This window comes from Corapipo altera, unplaced genomic scaffold (assembly GCF_003945725.1).
Source record: "Corapipo altera isolate COAL_440 unplaced genomic scaffold, ASM394572v1 112, whole genome shotgun sequence".
In the NCBI taxonomy this organism is placed as follows: Eukaryota; Metazoa; Chordata; class Aves; order Passeriformes; family Pipridae; genus Corapipo; species Corapipo altera.
In genome coordinates, this window is record NW_020884899.1 from 5,021,626 (window position 1) to 5,040,468 (window position 18,843).

At 37.5% G+C, this 18,843-nt stretch overlaps 1 protein-coding gene across 5 annotated transcripts in view; it reads left to right on the forward strand.

Annotated features, from left to right (window-relative positions):
* Positions 1–18,843, forward strand: part of MAST2 (microtubule associated serine/threonine kinase 2) — a 192,168-nt gene that overhangs the window by 37,179 nt on the left and 136,146 nt on the right. The window contains exon 1 of one of the 5 annotated variants that reach the window (XM_027648985.1): positions 2,547–2,746. The exons of the other annotated variants lie outside the window; for them this stretch is intronic. Coding sequence (XP_027504786.1) covers positions 2,723–2,746 — 24 coding nt within the window. The 5' untranslated portion in view covers positions 2,547–2,722. Of the gene's footprint in view, positions 1–2,546; positions 2,747–18,843 lie in introns of those variants that run through there. 5 annotated transcript variants of the gene reach the window in all.

Genomic DNA, 18,843 nt, shown 5'->3' on the forward strand with positions numbered 1-18,843 from the left:
TGATGGCTGATATGAACGTGTATGAATATCAGGTAATATCCACAAACAAACCAGCTGATTTATGTGCCAACATAATTCCAAGGGAGCACTCTAATAAATTGAGTGGCTTGCTTATCTTCTTATTTTTTTATGATAAAAGTTATTTAGAAGTCAGTTTATTGTATATATGTATATGCATACATATATATTAGATTTAAAAATAAAATGGCAACAAATCTTTGTATAAATGAGAGGTGTTGAAACCCTTGGGACACCATGTTCCTTGTGGTTTTTTTGTCAGAGAAATCTGTGGCATTGGCTTCCTGGGAAAGTGTCAAGAATGGATTCAAACCTGTTTAACTGGAAGGGTGCTTGACCATTAAACTTGGCTCTGCAATGAAGTGATAGATATCCTTTACCTTCTAATTGCTGAATTTCTCTATTTTTCTGTAAGCAAAAGGTGAACTGCTGCTCTTCCCCCTGGCTTACCATAAATTGCACTAATTTCAAGGGAAGGTTGTGATGGTGCTCAGCTTCTTCAGTAGAGTACATTAATGATGCAGGCCCTTCCATCTGCTATTGGATTTCTTTTTTGTCCCATTATCAACAAGGCTTTTATCATCAAACTTTGCCTGCACTGTATGAAATCTCCATCTGACAGTAGTCATGGACAATTGTTAGTAATTTTTAGCTCCATTTTTCCTTGCACATCAGAAAACTTCTCCAGTAGTTTGGTGGTTCAGAAGTAGGTAACCACAATTTGCCATTCTGGACCAAGCAGTGAAATGTTGGTTAAACTCAGTTTTGTGTTACATAAAATGGATAAAGTTGATTTAACTCCCATTTCACCTAAGCTTCATGATTGAGCTTGTGCTTTTTGTTACAAGCTTCTGTTTGTGTTGAACCCCCCAGTTCAGAGTCGTGGAAAGCATATAATAATGTTCACTACCCATAAGTGTCATTATTATACTATCTACTGTATCTTTTACCAATAGTGACTTTAATCTCACAAAATGCTGGGACATGAGGAGAGTAGACATTACATGTTACAGTGACTGTTTCATAAGACAGATCAAGCTCCTGCAAATATCCCATGGGAGGAGGAGTAATGGTTAGCAAGGCTCAGTTCTGGCTTGAAGTGTAAGTCAAAAAAACCACCCTAAAGGCTGAAACAGAAATAGGGGTATGCAGAGCTAAAACCAGTCAAAAACCTGCTAAAGTTGCTTTCAGTTTAAAAAAAAAAAAAAAAAAAAGAACTGATTTAGAAAGAGAAGGGTTGTTGAGGAGCAAGGAACATCAGCAGAGACTTGAATCTTTATAGTCTCCAAAGAACCGAGTTGAGTCAGAATCACAGAATATTCAGAGTTGGACCCGCAAGGATCATTGAGTCCAACTCTGAAGTGAATGGTGCATACAGGCATCAAACCCACAACCTTAACCAAGAGGTTAAGGATCTCTTCTTCAAGCAGAGGAATGCAGTGTTCCCCCCACACTTGCCCCTGATTAAGAATTAAAAGTGGTTAAAAGGAAAGCAGAGTGGTTAGGAACGGAATAAAGGAGGTTGTTAATTCTGTGAGTAAAAGGAGATAGTGACACAGCCTTAAAATAATTCAAAGATGGAACGTGAACTACTATTTGTGCTGTATATCCAATTGCTTAAAATAGTTTGAGAACTGGAAACAGGCAAATGAGGTACCAATATTTAAAAAACAGGATCCATGAGCAATCTTGTTACAGATGTTCCTTTCATGTTGTAGTTGCCTGAATCCTAATTCTTATGAGTGTAATTTACCATTTGATTGCATTAACATGTATGTACATAGAGCAAGTCATTCAGATCACCGTGACAGTGCCAACCTCATTGTTTATACTCTGCTATTACAGTACGTTTGTCAGCAGTGGTTTTATATTTATAAGTCACCAGTTAAACTCATGGAATCATTAAGTGGTTTGGGTGGGAAGGGACCTTAAATATCATCTTATTTCAACCCCCTGCCATGGGCAGGGACATCTTCCACTAGACCAGATTGCTCAAAGCCCCATCCAACCTGGCCTTGAACACTTGTAGGGATGGGGCAGCCACAGCTTCTCTGGGCAACCTGTTCCAGTGCCTCACCACCCTCACAGTGAATAATTTCTTCCTTACATCTAATGGTATATGCATGGCTGCTCTGTTGACACAGAAGGGTCATATTCACTAACAATTCTTCTGACAGCTACTTTTAAAAATCTGATTGATTGGCAGGTTCTTAACCCAAAAAGTTTTGCTGTTTCATAGAGATACATTGGTTTAGAGATGTAGTTTTAACTCAAGTTAAAATCTCTAAACAATTCTGATATGTTTACTTGGTCAGCAGAAGCAGTATTTGAACACCTCAACCTCTAACTCTCCCATCTAAAACACAGAAGAACTCTTCTCAGGAGCCACAGTGACTTATTTTCAACCTTTTTTTTTCCCAATAAAAATCTCAACAAGTGATGTTACTTCTGCTTGTTCTTTGGAAAAGCTGATACAGGACTGAAGTAATTATTTTGCCTGGGATTGACATCATCCTAGCTGCTCTGAAACTTCCTCGATAATCTGCTTACTTGTTTGGCTGGGTAGGGATGGACTTTGGCTTTTCCCCTGCTTCCTGTTGCAAAAGCAGCTTTGAAGGCAGTACTGAGAAGGAACGGGGGCTGCTAGTGTGGGAAATTCAGGAGCACAGGAGGACAGAGAGCAAACTGCTACAATCAACTATTAATGCTGATGTCTGAGAACTCTGAGGTATATTTAGAATGCTGCTGTTGTTGTGTTTGTTTTGTCCATTGCAGCTCACGCTTAGATTTAGTTGCTTTCTACTTCAGTGACTTCGGAGGGAAACCTAAGGAGACAGGGGTTTCTTCAGCTTCATTACCTATTCTGCAAAGAGCTTCTCCTTCCCTTGAATTCCACCTTGGCTGTACAGATTCGTGTTCTGCTGTGAGATCATTCTGTCAATATAGGCTTGTTTACTTCACAACTTCAGCAGTTTTGGAAGGCTCCTTTCAATATTAAAACATCCACCTTTTGCATTAGCAGGTTCTTTTTCAGCCTGGGACTGTGAATTGCTACTGATGACTGTCAGTGTTTTTCTTCTATGAAGACGTAGAATTGAATTGGTAGAATTGAATTCTCTGTTTTCTAATGTAGTTTCCTGTGTTAATTGGTTTTGTGCTGGATCCTGTCAGACTCAGTATGATACTGGCCTTCTGAAAAGCTTATTTTGTTGATGCATTTAGATAAGGCTCTACTTTTTTCATGGAAAGAATTTTCTCTAGGGATGCTGCCAAGGCTCAGAAGACTAAGAAATCTTATGGCTCTGTATTTGAGTGTAATCAAACTGGCACTTACCATCATTTTGTCTCTTTTGAGCTAGAACAGATCTGTAGATGAATATGTATTTTTGGCATTGGCTTTAACCAAAATTGAAAGTAATAGTATGAATGGTCATGACTGTCAGAAACACTGAGCAGTGGTAGGGAATCAAAGTTTCTGCCATTGTTCCTTCTTTCCTGGTAACTTCCAAGCCACTGGCCAATTTCATCCAGGCTTGAAAAGAAGAAGAAATGTAAAAAATAACTGTAATTGCAATAATATAAGAATTGGAATAGAGTAGGAGACACCCCCTCACATTCTCTCGGTGACAGTCAGTTCATTGTTTATTGTGGTTCGGCAGCACTGGTTGACACTCAAATATGAGAGTGCTCAATTAGCTGGGGGAGGTCCTGTACCCAGTTGGGTGGAAGTAAAATAGGAGAGCCAGAGTTACCTCTGTCAGGACTATGGGAGAGAGCAAGGGGCAAAAAGGCAAACTCAAGTCTGCAAGAAACTGTGTGTCTTTAATTCTCATTACTTGAGAAGCAGCTTGTTTATATTGCAGTACCGAAAGAATCTGGCATCCTTCTGTTTCCAAAAACACTGGTGTTAATGACCTAACTCTGGGCAAGGTTGGAAGGGCAGATTTTGAAAATGTTTCTTGAAATGCTTCCTTGTTGTCAGTTTGGCATGTTACTTTTTACTGTGGAAGGAACAGCGGGATGTTACTCCAGCAAACTGAAGATCTTTCCACGTGGTGCCTTTGCAGCATCCTGTGGTTGTCCCAAGCTGGGACTGCACTCTAGGGTCAGCACAAGGAAGTGATGGATGTCTTCCCTGGACTGTAAATCTGACCTTCCAGAAAGGAGAAAAGGGAACCCTCACGTTTCTGTTGTGCATATTGGAGCTGAGCACTCTTGTGGCATCATCTGCAGTTTATTTCTTTGCTTTTCACTACTAAAGACATTAAAAAAATTAGTATTCTACAAGCTTGAAAGACAGACTATTATCTAATTGGCTTTTGGTTAGGAGGATACTGATTTCTAGGTCAATGTAAAACAAATGAGCATTTAAATTGAAGAGGAGCAGCTGTTCCAAAACCCCTTTCCACAGTGCCTGGTTTTCTTAAGGATAATTATGTCTAATTTTAAATTATGATAGCTTTGAGTATTGAGCTTTGCCTTGTTACATCCACTATCTCATTCTCCTTCATCAGTAAGTATGTTCCATCTTGGAGCTAGATTTCTGATTGGATTTATTTTTCTGGGCCCCTGAATTATGAAGAGAAACACTGCTTTAAAGATGGGGGTTTTAACACTTTCATGCCAATGTTACCGCACTCCTGTTTTATTTTTCGAGGTCTCAAAACTGATATAGTGTGTCTGATTCCTGTGGAAGGATACTGCTGGGAAAATACATATTTATGTAAACGTGTAAGATTTTTGTTCATATTTTTAGCTTGAAAATGGAAACGTCAGGCTCTAGTGCTGAGAAATCCAAGAAAGCTCTTGTCAGCCCTTGGAAGGAAACATATGCTAAAGATGTCCTGTGGATTACATACTGCTTGTTTCAATTAACACATTGATATTCTCTGTCAGTTCTAGAGACAAAAGCCCAGGTGACAATTCAAATGATGCATGAAAATCATATTTCAATTTTTTCTGGTGAGCTCAGATTTTATTTTTTAAAGAAAGAACAAAAGATTTCAACTGCTTTGGTCAATGTGATATTAGTAATCCAGTAGTATGTCTGAATGCTTTAAAGAACATATATTGTATATATATTGCTGCTGTAATGAAGCATGCTTGCTTTTATGAAATGTTTGTTGCTGGACATGACAGTATTGTAGTGTCATGCATAAGGATTTTGTGTTTGACTTTAATTTGGAGTGAAGTGTAACTGTATCAAGAAATGTAAAATATATATATTTGCATATTAATTTGAAATCCAAGCATTTTTGACCTGCTAGTTTTACTAAAGGAGGTTGTCTTCACATGCCTTTTAAAATAATTAATGTCATACTTTTCCTCTGAGAAATATTCTTTGAGGTTTAAGTCAACAATTTTACTGTCTTTTGTTTCTTCTCCTGACTGAATGTAATTGGTTCTGTTAAACAAAACCAAAAAAAGTTTGAGATTGACAAATTATTACTATGCCTCTACTTTTTTTAAAGATGAAAAATAGCTTTTAAAGGAAAAAACCCACACAATGGGAAAATTTACAAAAATGGGAAAGTCTGATGTAGATTCTGGGGAGAGGAAGAATAAAAAAAAAGTATTTATTATTGCACTGTAAATCTTTGAAATCCTGAATGAATTTATTCTTAAATCTTTCTTACAGTTATTGTTCTAGTTCAGTGGATAAATGTTGGGAAAAAGGATATCTGTAAAAAATGAAGAGCTTTTAAGTAATCCACCGGTTTGAGGGATGACAAAATTGTAAGAAATCAATAGCAAAGTTTTGTCTGAGACCAGAAACAAGAATAAAAAACTGTCAGAATCCATCAGTAAAGAACTGCTATGAGATGTCTCCCTAGATATCAGTGTAAGCTTAATCAGGTATAAACAAGGAGACTAGGAAAGTAGGGGAGAGTAAAACCCTCTAAACTCCAAATGTTTTGGTTTATCTTCAATATTTATTTCAAAGACAGTGTTTGAATGTATATCATGTTGGTCTTAGGCCAGCAAAATGGTACAGCCTTTGGAGACTTGTTTAAGCACTTTAATGTCAGCTGGAAGTGAAGGTAAAATTCATGGTGTATTAAAATGAATTGCGTGTGAATTAAGTTGGAAAAATATATTCAGTGCTGTAGACTCTGTTCTGAGCAGAATAATTAAAGAAAAATCAGTTGTTGACTTTCATGGCATTTTTCTTCATTGCTTTTTTCCCTAATGAATGAGTGTGTATGACAGTGTGAGTCATTATTTGTAAATGTTATGCTAGTGTAATAGAAGAGGTTCCATGTTCTGTGAAGCATCAAGTGTTTGTTCTGAAGAAGTGACTCTCCGAAATGACAAATATCCTACAGAGAGGAAGATACAGTGAAATACAGCTTGGTAGACTTTCATACCTTTGCAATTTGTCCTTGTTAACTCTGAAAAGGAAGTGATATCTATATATAAAAATTGTCTAGCTTGTACTTCAAAGTCAAATGTGGCTTTATTGATGAAGTAAGAATCGGAAGCAGAAAAGTTTGGGAAGAGTTTACAGAAAGGGGAAGTCTGTATATGCAAACCACAGTGAGGCTGCAGGAAGAGTGCTACTAGTCAGGAGTGTGGATAGTGGAGGAAATGTTTTGTGTATAGTAAAATTTTGGGGGTATTTCCCAGCATGTGGTTGCATTAGATATGAGATCTGTCTGTAATCTGTAGCTTTATCAAAGCAAATTCTGTGGTAAAACAGTTCTGGGGCTAACTGGATTCATGTTGTCTTTCCTGTGGGATTCTTGAAACTGTAGGCTTTGTTTCTAAAAACCTTTAAGTCAATACCTTCATTAGGGAAACACAAGAGATGGTATTGGGTCCCTGAGCTTTGGGTTTGTTGCTGTTCCGACTGGAGGTATTGGCTGCTGATGTTTTAAGTCCTCTAAAGCATAAGGGTTGTCTTATAATAAAGGAAGAGAATCCTGATTTTGGTAATGTCATGAAAATGTATTTTCTTCAGGTTTAAATTTACAGCAAACCTTGAAAAAGGCTTTTCTGCCAGTCAGAAAAAAATGTTTAAGAATGGTATTGTATTTGAAATGTAGCATCAGAGAAGCTGGTTTCCATTGTGTTCTAATGGCAGTTCGACTCCAGAACATGAGTGTTTGTGTAGTGAATTTAGCAATTGCTCTAAATATTACAGTTTAATTAAAGATTCCTTTCTGAAGGTCTTAGCTTTAAAAGGGCTTGAGCCAAGGAACTTGTTTCTGCCTGGAAGCTGGTCTGGTGTCTCTTCTGAATATACCTTCTGTGGTACAGTATGAAAACAGTCGGTCTGTAGATGAATGAACTCCTTCCTCCACCCTTGTCTGCAGCAAATTTACATTTGTATGGAAGATGAGTGGGAGTGCCGCCTTTCATAAGGCACTGGATGTGGGGGATGGGCCAGTCTGGCCCAGGAATCTAAACCCAACAAACTGGAAACAGAAATTGCGCTGTGAAAGCCTGAGTATCATGTAAACCTTGAGGATTTTAGACATTTTTTGCAGCATTTCTTTTTCTTGGGACCAACCTTTTATAAGTGGTGGTTCAGGATGAGTTCCTGCTATGGTTCATTGCTAATGCACAGCTCTGCTCCAAAGGTCTTAGTTTATCAAACTGAATCTTGTAAATAGGCAAGAAATGCAGAAGAAATTCAGACAAGCTGTCAGGCGAGTTTCCTTAGGTTGGCTGCCAAGCTGTTTTCTTTTTCTTTTTTTTTTTAAACAAGTTACTTCATCAACCTCCTTGTTTCAGTAGTCTGTCAGTGTATCTCGAAGAGACACATTTTTAAATTTCCAGATAAACATAGCTTGATCAAAATAAATAAAAAAACCCTGAGCACTTAAGTTTCAGATTGACAGTGAAACATTTGGCTCATTGTTTTTGCACAGACAAATGTTACCGAAGACTTAAAAAATTTCTGCTGAAATTGTCAGCTGATAATATTTTGGAAAGTGATCTTTTTTCCCCAGCTGACAATATGTTATGTAAAGGAAGTGTTATATCTTTAAGGTTTGCCACAGCTTGATGTTTTGTTGCTTTTAGTTTTGACTAAATAGAGTAAGAACTATAATGAATTTCGAATTATGAAAAATGTGAATTTTCAATCTCAGTATCTTAGATCGGGGAATTGGTTCAAAAATTGGTTCAATTGATAATAAAATATGTAATAAAAAGCAGATGAATGAAAAGCTGTTGGGTCTTTTAGCCTGGTTTTCACATGGGAGTATTCTTTGTATGGCAAAGCATCAATGGGTCTTTGTCACAGAATCATCCTGTTGTGTAGTGTTGATGTCCTTCACATCACATCTCCAATGATAGGGTCTCAGTTGTGTGAGAGACTTTCTGGTGTTTTTGTAGTTAATACAAAATATCAAAAGTTTGAGTGGTCAATGCAAGTGGACTTAGACCTCTCGTGTTATGAGTTTAAGGTATGCAGCTATTGGGTTCACTTATGTTGTGCTGGAGAGTACACACATTTATGATCCACAGTGTGATGACTTGATTGCTAAGATAACTTTTACTGGCTTTGCTTTTATGGTGATGGTAAGTTTCCATTCTGATCCAACAGCATAAACCACAAAAGATGGCAGGATGCAGTGCCAAAAACTGAAAGGACTAGGAAGTCACAGCAAAGTGAATTTCTCTCTTCGTGTTTTAGTTAATTCTTTTTTTATGAATGTTGAGTGATTCCTGAAATACACCTCAAATTTCAATTACAATACATAAAAGATATTTTATATTCAGCATAGGTAGTACAATAAGCAAACTGAATGCAGCTCAGAGATGAGACGTGATTCCACACAGATATGTCTTTGTGCATATGTAAATGCACTCTCTAACATAGCAGATACAGACTCCTTTCTTATTTATCCCCCTTTGCAGTTGCTTTGGTGAGCAGAAAATGTGAGTAATAGGATAATAGCTTATTCACAATTTCTCAATTATGTTTTAGTAAAATGTATTGAACACGGGAACAGTTGCACGGCTTCACAGAGACTTCCTGTGGTCGTTGCTTTCCTGACTGTGAAATTGGTCTGCCCTTGGTCATCTTCAAACTGACGCTGTTTGAAAACCTGCAGGCTACAGAACAGCTGAAAGAATTGGTGTTTTGATTGCACTGAAGTTAATGGATGGAAAACTCCAGTCATCTTCAGACTGGAAATGTTCTACCCTCTTAGATTTTTTTCTTTTACAAGACAGAGAAGTAATAGATTTTGGTAGCAGGCAGTGGAATGAAGTCTGAATCAGCACGGGTGAGAAGAGATTTTGTCTTATAAAAAGAAATGAAATGCTGACTGAAATCTTAAATACGGACCCCTCCTAGAGTTTTGCTCTGAGAGGGAGGGTTGATGACTCTCTACTGTGTGAGGAGTAAAATTTCAGGTCCTCCTAATATTCTTCAATGACTTGTCGTACTTGTGGTCTTTCCTGTGATATTTAAAGGAGATTGAGTTCCTGAAGTCTTTTAACCCCAATTTTTTCTACCCTGAAAGCATTTACTTTTGATCTTTCATTTTCTCAATATTCATCCTGAAATACAGGTGACAGATGTGATTTTCCATGATGATGTCATCCATGTCATATCCAGAGACAATACCACTCATTCACAACGTGTAAGTTCTTTTGGTCCGTTCAGTGCTTACTTGAACTGTCATAGCCACACACTAGTTTTAGAATTCCAGTTTACAAATTCACCATTACACCTTTTTGGAGTTGCCTTGTAGGGTGCAAGACACTGTTGTCTTCAGCAAGCACTACCTTTGTACTTTCTACCTAGATAAAAACATAGAACAATTACACTGGTGAGCCCAGCAGCTTATCTCTGATAGCAGGTGCCTAAGGCAGAGTCCCTTCCCAGAACACTTGCAGCTGTTTGTGAATCTGGGTCTTCTTCAGTGTATTTTCTTCTTTTAAGGGGTCTTGGCAGATTCTTCAATGAATTTGTCCAAATGCTTTTAGCCATGGTCATGATTTTTCCCCCTCCAGCTTTTCACAGCAAGAAATAGCCCAGTGCGACTGTTATGTAAAGCAGTGCCTCCTTTTGTTTCTTTGGAAATTACTCTTAGCCTTCTTTCATTCATCCCAGTATTGGCAAGCTGATAAGCTGTCCTTCCCTACTTACCCAGCTAACTCTTGCTGGAACATACTAGAAGTTCATGGCTCTTTCCATTTCTTGATGTCTTCAAATCAGGATTGAAAAAGAGCACTGCAGTCAAATGGTTGGATTATGTCCAAGTGACCCCACTACTACCCTACCCTTCCTCTTTTCTTGTTACTGCAGAGAAAAGCAAAATTTTCTCCAGATTTGTTAATTTGATGTAGGAAGGAAAAATTGAGTTAGGAGCTTGCTAAAGTTCTTGGTGAACCAATTTTGAACTCCCTTTTTTTAATCTCCCAGGTTTTTTTAGTGAAGTTGAGTGCTAAGATAGGTACTGTAATTCTTAAAGGATTCAAATATTACACGACCTTATTTTGCATTTTTCTTCTGATAAACAGGTATTTTATTAGACTTTTTCAAAGTGCTGACTGCATCTGAAAACTGTTTGAGGAATTTATTTTATAATTAACTTTTTTATATAATTGATATTGAGTGTACTTCAGTTTCTGTAATATCTTTCAGTAATACATCTGTTAGTGTAATGTCTTATACAAATACTTTGTCATCTTTAATTGGAGACTTACCTGCACACTTCTTAAGATGTCAAAATGAATGTGTAAGGATGGTGTAATCTCTTGGTAAAATGATGGATAAGTTTCTAAAGGTAGTATTTCGTAAGAAAAATTTTCCATGTCAGGGAGTTGCTTTTAAATTCCATTTGTCCTTTGCTTGATCCAGTTTGGTACTGAGTATTTTTCTCCCATCCTCTTTCATCATTGCTTTTCTGTGGTAGACTTTGTGGAAGGAAGAAGAAGTGAGAGTGGATGAGTCTTACTAGTTAAACAGGAGGGTGGAGGAGGTGGTCACCACATTCAGGATGTTTTTGGTGGTGGTTTTTGATCTGACACTTAATTAAACGTTATTTGCACTGAAGAAGGGGGGGAGAGAAGGAAGCTGGAGGAAAAGCCATTTCTGCTTTTTTGCAGCAGCCCTGATCGGCCTCTCTACCCCAGAAGCTGGGTGAGTGTGGCAGGCAGCCAATTTGAAAGCATCCTCCCCAAGAAAGCTTGAAATTTGGAAGAGAACAGATGATTCTTATGGTATTTGGAGACTCATGCCAGCCTCAATCAATTACAAGTCACTTGTGTAGACATCCTGAGAATTGGCAATGTCTGAATATTACGGTAAATAATCCAAGAAGGATTAGATATATATGTGCCAATAAGAATGCTTTCAGTTACGTTATGGAAATAAGTTATGGTTATATACTACTGTTATCTGGCTTAAACATTTTCATTTAGTGGCTGATTTAGGAAGAGAATACAATGTGAATGGTGGTGTATAATGGTTAAGATTCCTTGATTCCTCTCACAGAATGTGTTGTTTAATGCTGGTGACCTTAGAAGAGGTAAGATCAATGATCTGGTTTGTGCATGGACTAATATAAATATTTCTGAAATGCAGTGTAGACTAAAATCAAATGCAAACTGCATGTAATGTGTTTGTGCAAGCATGCCTCAATGTTTTGTTTCTATGAGATTTTTTTTTTGAAGTAAAAATAGCATTTGTTTGACAGTAATGTCTGATAACTGAAGTTAGTCTTTGGTATATTTTTCTGAGGAAGCTCATTTGATAGCAAAACGCAGGAAATGATATTGACATCCATCATAAATAGTATCACAACGAAGGACTGTGACCATTTTACGTTTGTCTGCTTTTAAACAGAGCTTCATCTGAATTTTTTTCTCTCGCTGTTTTCCCCCGCTGACATATTCTTGAGTCCTCCCGCGGAGTTTTCGCGCGTGGCTCGACGCTTCCCAGCCATGTTTGCTGAAAGAAGATGCTGTTCCTTTAAAATCAAGTGGCTCATGGAGTTGTTTTCACTAGCGCGCAGGTTTTTATGTGGTACAGTTATACTCCATGCAAATGAGCTGCCTGCCCTCTCTGGAGCGCACAAAGGCGCCGCAGACCTCGTTCAGCGTTCCCTTGTTTAAAACGGCAGATGGAAGGAGGGACGGCAAGATGAGGATTTATTAGCTACTCACAATAAAAGACCACACTCGCTCCGCAGAGGATCAGAAAAAGCCTGGTGAATGGGATTGAGTTGTATCTGCTTTCAGCTGACTTTACAATGATGTGTTTAGCTCATGTGACTCGGTCACTTAGCATGAAGATCAGCTAAAGATTGCCGTGTAAATCTCTATTCCTTTAAGCACCGCCAACCTGTGTGCTTGTGCCGAGACTTTTTTTTTTTTGGTTTTGCAGCTGTCATAACTGTGGGAACAGGAACACTCCATCAAGCTGTGGTAGGCAGCCCACGGTCTGGGCTCTCGTTGTTGTTGCATTTGCACACTTGAGGATGTCTGGCTGATATCCCCTCATAAACACAGCTCTCGATGAAGTTTGATTTCTTTTATATATCTCATTAAATTCTTCAGAACCTTAAGTTGGGTTCCTTTTAAATACAGTATTTATATGCAGAAGTTATAAATAGGCTCATCCTAGGTTTTATCAGGAGATGAAATCTGTTGCTTTAGCTTTCTGCCAAAAAGAATTGAAGGTCGTTGCAGCAGTAGGTTGTTCATTATATTTGCAATATTTTCTTTTTTCCTTTATAATATAGAAAGGGCATGTGTAGGACAAAGGCTTCTTGACATGCTCAGTAATTTAAATAATACTGGGATGAACATACCTAGACTTTTATTGAAATGGTGTTTGGTATAGCTAAAAGCTTTATTGTTGTTTTATTTTTCAACACATGCTATATGCTCATGCTTTAAAATGGAATTGGCGTAATGTACCTAAAGGGGCAAAGCCTTTTTTGACCTTGCTGGAGTTGTCTGTGTGAAGGTAGCTGGAAAACAGAAACTGCAGGACAGACTGAAAAAGCCTCAGCTGAACTGTGGGGTTTTTTTCCTTTTTTTTTTTTTTTTCCCCTTTTTTGCCATGGATGACGATGAGGGAAGGGCTTCTTCAGACAGCTCTGTCAGTGATGAATAGATGAATGAATTCTTAAATGTTCAGAACTTGCAACATGTGTTCCAGACCCTTCAGCACATGAGAGTCGCAAGATCTCAGCAATGAGCTGGAGAATGTGCAGTGTCTGCTGCATACGGAGGAGCCCAGCATACCTCAGAGATAGCAGAAACAAAAGAATGTGTGACAGTATCTGAAGAATCTGACAGTCGCTTTGTCTTGCAAAGGACTAAAGGAATTTTTCAAAATTTATAAAAATAAAATTTCTGGGTTTTTTTCATAGTGAGATTTTTCTGTGTTTTAGGTAGCAGTGTATCCTGTGTGCCCACAGTGTTGCTTTTTTAGTTAGCGTGACTGTGTATTTTTTAAAGGAAATGTGACCTGGATTTTGTGAGCTTATTATACACAGTAAATGAAGGCAGCTGTTTTAGTTTACTGATCCCTTACAACAGCTCAAGTAAATAGAAATAAAGCAAAAATATGCGCGTCTGGGATCTGAATTAAATTCCACTCTTTGGCCTTACACGGAGTCGTGGATTATTATATATTTGTAGACAGTTGTGTGTATGAGGGGGATGAGACATCCAACCTTGAAAAGATTTGGGAAAGTCGAACAGCTTTTTTCCAATGTGACCTGCTAAATCTGCCACAGAGAGGCAGGCAAAATTACCTACAGATAGTCAGAGACTGTGGCTGCGGTTCTTCATGACAGGCAAGTGAAAGACCATGCCCTATTTTTAGCAAGTGGACAGAGGGGGAGTTGAGGGGGGGGAGAAAACTTTGAAAATAATGGACTTCTTTAACAGTTAGAGAGCAAAGCCAGCCAGAAGCAAGTGAGCTTTAGTGATCAGCAGTTGAAATATGGATGATTCAAGTATTCTTCGAAGAAGAGGGCTGCAGGTGAGTGTGACTTCAGGCTTCTTTTATTTACTCTTCTGCCTGTAATGTTGACAGTCTCTCATAAAAATGCTGACAGTTGTTTGGAGTAAATCAGGTTGACTGAGTACATAACAGTGATGCTAGAATTTGAAGTTTTCTGTTTTCACCTAGTGTATATTTTATTAACTAAAAGCAGGCTTTTGTACAAAGTACAAAAATAAATTTTTTTATGTCTCGGTTTCTATCCAGTAATTTTGTGAATATTCCTATGGAAAGAAGTGAAGTCTAAACTATGAGGCTAACCTTATTTTTGAAACTCCACTTTTACAGATGCATATAAAGATCTGTTAAGTGACTTTTCAGACTTGGCTTAGAGTAGCCATTTTAGTTGAGCATTATTTAAAAATTAAATGTCAAAGTACAGTGAATATTCTCTTTTATTTTAGACATATGCTTCTTTATTGCTTCAAATGCACAGTAACCTAAAGCCAGAATGCAATTCAACAATGCAAAGAATATTTATATTTTACTTTGAAGAACTATCATTAAGTTGAAATAAATGTTCTGGTTTGTTTTGAACTTGAACTAGTGAAGTTTCATTTTGTAGTGGTGCCGTGGAAGTTTTATTCAGTTGCAGTGGTATGACAAACATGGTAATCTGTGCCAGTGTCAGTGGTGTGTGATGACTGAACTGATGCTTATGGAGTAAAACTGCTGGAAGGGAGTGAGCTCCAAAATCCTGTGTGAGCTGGGCATGGAATAGATTAATGCTTGAAAGCACTGTATTCTTTTTTTTTCCCCCCTTTGCATTGTAATAGGATGGGATACAGCCTATTACATACTTGCTAGCATAAGTAATTGTTTATAGACCATGAACGTTGCCTATTAAATTAACCATGCCTGTCCTTTTGTTTAACTTCCTTTGAGGAAAATAAATCTACCATTTTAACATACTGCCATTCATACCTTACTGATGCTTTAAGGCAATTACAGAGTAATTGTTGCCTTATGTGAATATGATCTATGTCTCACCTTTTTATAATTTGTGTATATTTTGATTTTTCTTTGTGCCAGCTTATTAAAATCACAGGAGTAGCTTGACACTGTGTGCTGCATATACCATGGTGACTGTGTGTTATGATAGTGCATTTCCTCATCATAAAATCAGCTGTATTTACTTTCTGTATAACTGAGTATATGAGAATAAATAAGATCGTTTTGGGATATATTTTGGATAAATTGATCTTTGCTTTCAATTTATTTAATTAGTCAGAGTTTATAATCAAGAAGATTGTTTCTGACTACAGTTAAAAAAAAATTTAAGCCCTTTTAGAGCTTTCCTGAGCCTAGAATTTCTCTGGGATATTTCATCTGTCTGACGTGTCAGGGAGTGGTTTTTATGGTGATGCTGCAGGGGAGTATTGGAAAAGGAGGGGAGGTTGGAGAAGCCCAAGTGTCTACCAGTGTCAATGGAAGACACTGCTGGGAATGAGAATGCATTTCTCTGGTTTAACTCTTTAGTGTTGTGGAATTTGATCATTCTGGTCTTGACTATTTACTGTCTCTATGTGGTGGTGTGTCTTTGCACAGCTGGGTAGTTATCTATAAATACATATGTATATATATAGGTGCAATTAATATCTGTATAAAAAATACTTTGAGAACTAAGAAAATCTGCTAAAAGGACATCAGGAATTAATGCAGATATCCAGTAAGTCCAAAAGGAAGTTAATGCTGAACTTTTTTTTTTTTCTTCCCTCTATATCTTGGAGTAGATTTTTTAGAGGTAGTTTTGGCTCAGAAAGTGACCATTTTATAGTCAACTTCAACTTTGACAATCAGCAAAAATTAAAAAGCTGTTGGTACTCTGCTAAGACACTATATTTTATAATTACTTTCCGTGGAGAGCTGGGTGATACTAGTTTGGAAAGCCACTGATGAAAAAGTTTCTTAGTTCAAACTGGATGTTGATGGCTTTAAAAATGAACATCACAGCCTAAATTAGGTCCTCTAATCCAACCCCTCCACTCAAAGCACTCTAATTCCAAAGTTAGATCAGGTTACTGAAGGGCTTGTCCAGGCTGGTTTTGAGTATTTCTAGGGATGGAGATTTTGCAGCTTTTCTTGGCACCTGTTCTGGTACTTAATCACGTGCACTGTGAAAATCTTGTTTCCTTTATATTTTGATAGAAAACACTTTCCACAGCCTGTTAGTGCTATTTCATGTAATGTTTAAAAATTGACTATTGAGGATTGATTGAGATGAACAAACTGATTATCTTAGTGTCATGTCGTCCCTCCTCCCCAAAGTCTCCTGTCCCCGCCCTGCTTTTTAACACAGTTGATTTAGACTTGTTCTCTTGTCAAAACCTATTCTTTTTTTCTCTGTTAAATAAACCATCTGCCATCACCAGCTCTTCCTGTTCTTTAGCAAATGTATGCATATGTTTCCCTTGTGCTTCTTGTTACCTCCCTTACCTGAAATATACTTGATATCACTACTGTGATACTTCATCTTCCCTGGGAATTCTCTCTGCAGTGATCCCTGCAGTAAATGGCCATGGAGTGGTGTGAGCAAATAACCTAAAGGAACAGGAACTGTTCCTTCATGCAAAGTTAATATATTGGCTTGTGGCCCATCTGTATCACCTTCTTCATTTGTTCAGTCTGCTTTTGTTGCATCCTGTTTGGTGTTTTTGTTTAGTGAAATGTGTGGAAATTAAGGTCCAGGAGAGGCAAATAAAATGTTCTGTGTAAATATAACTATATATACTTATAAATACACATACACATAATATGCTCACAACCGGATGTAGCTGTGTAATAGCAATGAGAAAAGACTGAGAAAGAGCTTCTAATAATGGAATAGTCTTTTCATTTCTAGGCTTTCATTTTAGATAATGAACTTGGACTATTGACATAAATTACTACCTAGGGACAGGTACTAATGCAGGTGGTGGAACTGCTTCTGCTGCATTGTGCAGAGACCTGTATTTCTTTTTTTGTAGTTAGTTGTGATGTAAAATACATTGTGATGTTAGTCACAAATGTTAGGATGTTACCTAGGTTTGTTATTGTTCCCTGTACATGTGTATCATTTGTTGTTGCTATATTATTGCAGGTGAGAAGCAGTAGTACCCAGTGAGTCCCTGTGAAGATAAACTTGTATTTTGAATATCATCCTGTTCTGGAATATGGGTATTTTTGGGGGGTTTTATGTGCATTGCAGGAGCTGCTGCATGTGTGCTTTTACTTTTCTACACATGCAAGAAATTGGTGATTCTGTCCCCAAAATCCTGATGAGTAAGTGCAAGTAAGAAAATTAATGGAAAGTGTGATATTCCAAATTACAGATACTTTCATGGAGCTTATATTCTACATTTCTGGTACTTAAGCAGTGTTCAGAGGTGATTGGACTTTGTCATCACCACGATTCCCTGCGTCCACCTCTTCCTACAGAGCGATATCCCCCTTTCATTTTCTGCTGGAATTTGGGCTAGGTTCAACTAGGTAATTTACTTTGTGGGACTGTTTTTGTCCTAGTTTCAGTGCAGATCTAAAAGACAAACTGCATCACAGTACTTGAATGTGTTTATCTTGGCTGGTATTTTCTGCTGCACAGCATGTTTGGCTAAAATATAATATATATAAAAAACCATACCCCTTCTCCACCCCCAGTATGATTTATTAATTCTAGAGATAAAACTAACATTTTCCTCCTGGGGGCAAGGGGAAGTAGGGCATGGAGAATATAATCTCAGAATATTCGGTGGACTTGTTTTTAAGCTGATTTATTTTACTCTAAGGATTGAGCACTTTTTTGTTTTGTTTTATAGGGAAATAGAGAATCAGTGGAAACTCTAAGCTTCAATATGTTTAACAAGAGAAGGCTTACTGTACTGTACAATTTAAAGCTTCTCTGGTGCATCTTTGGTCATAATTTAGAGACCCTGAAACTCAACATACTCATCAATTTTGTTTCCTAAAGAGTATCTTTTAGAATTACCCAAGATATTTTTTGCTGGCTACAAAGCTGGTCACAAGATCTGATAAAGATGCTATTAGTAAGAATGTTGCTTTTTACAGTATTTTTATAAAAAGTTAAAGGTAGAAATTGTGTTTTATAAAGGAAAACAAGTTGTTTACAGTGAAGAGAGACTGATTTGGCCTCAAAATTTGATTTTTCTGTTTTGCTTTTAAAAAACTTTTGAAATGTATTAACTGAAAGATTAGTATATAAATTTTTAACTGAAGATTAACTTTAAGTTTAGCATGATACATGCATACATACATGTGTGAAGATCTTCGGATATTGTGAGTCTCTTGGGTTTGAGTTTTTGGAACAGAATAGCCTGCTATGGAAAATATATTAACAAGAGTTATTTTATACTGCTCACAGATTTACCAGGAACATAACTGGACCCACAGGTCAGATGTCTGCTGAAGGGCTTCCAACAGTGATGATGTAGGAAGTCACCAGTTATACTGACATCTGAAGAAGGGGTGGTAACACAAGAAGAAAAATAAAAATGATTTATCTAGATACTGAAATTATATGCTTAGAATACAAGAAATTGCACACTGTTTTTCTTCTAAAAATCCTAATTAAAAAAAAAAAGTAATATTTTCAGGTTAGCTTCCAAAAGAAACAAGACTTATGCTCAGGCTTGGTTCCTGTTCTCCCAGTAAATTCTCAACACCTGAAATCAATTAAAATTTGGACTGGAGAAGATGTCCAAAGACTTAGATGAAGTCTAAGTTCTTCAGCTTCTGTGAAAATTAGCAGCTGACAGAAGGAGCAGGATCTGTACTGGTGTTACCAGTGTGGTGAAGGGAACTGAAGTCAGTTGTGCAGAGGGCTGTGGGTGTCCAGACTGGCTGGGCAC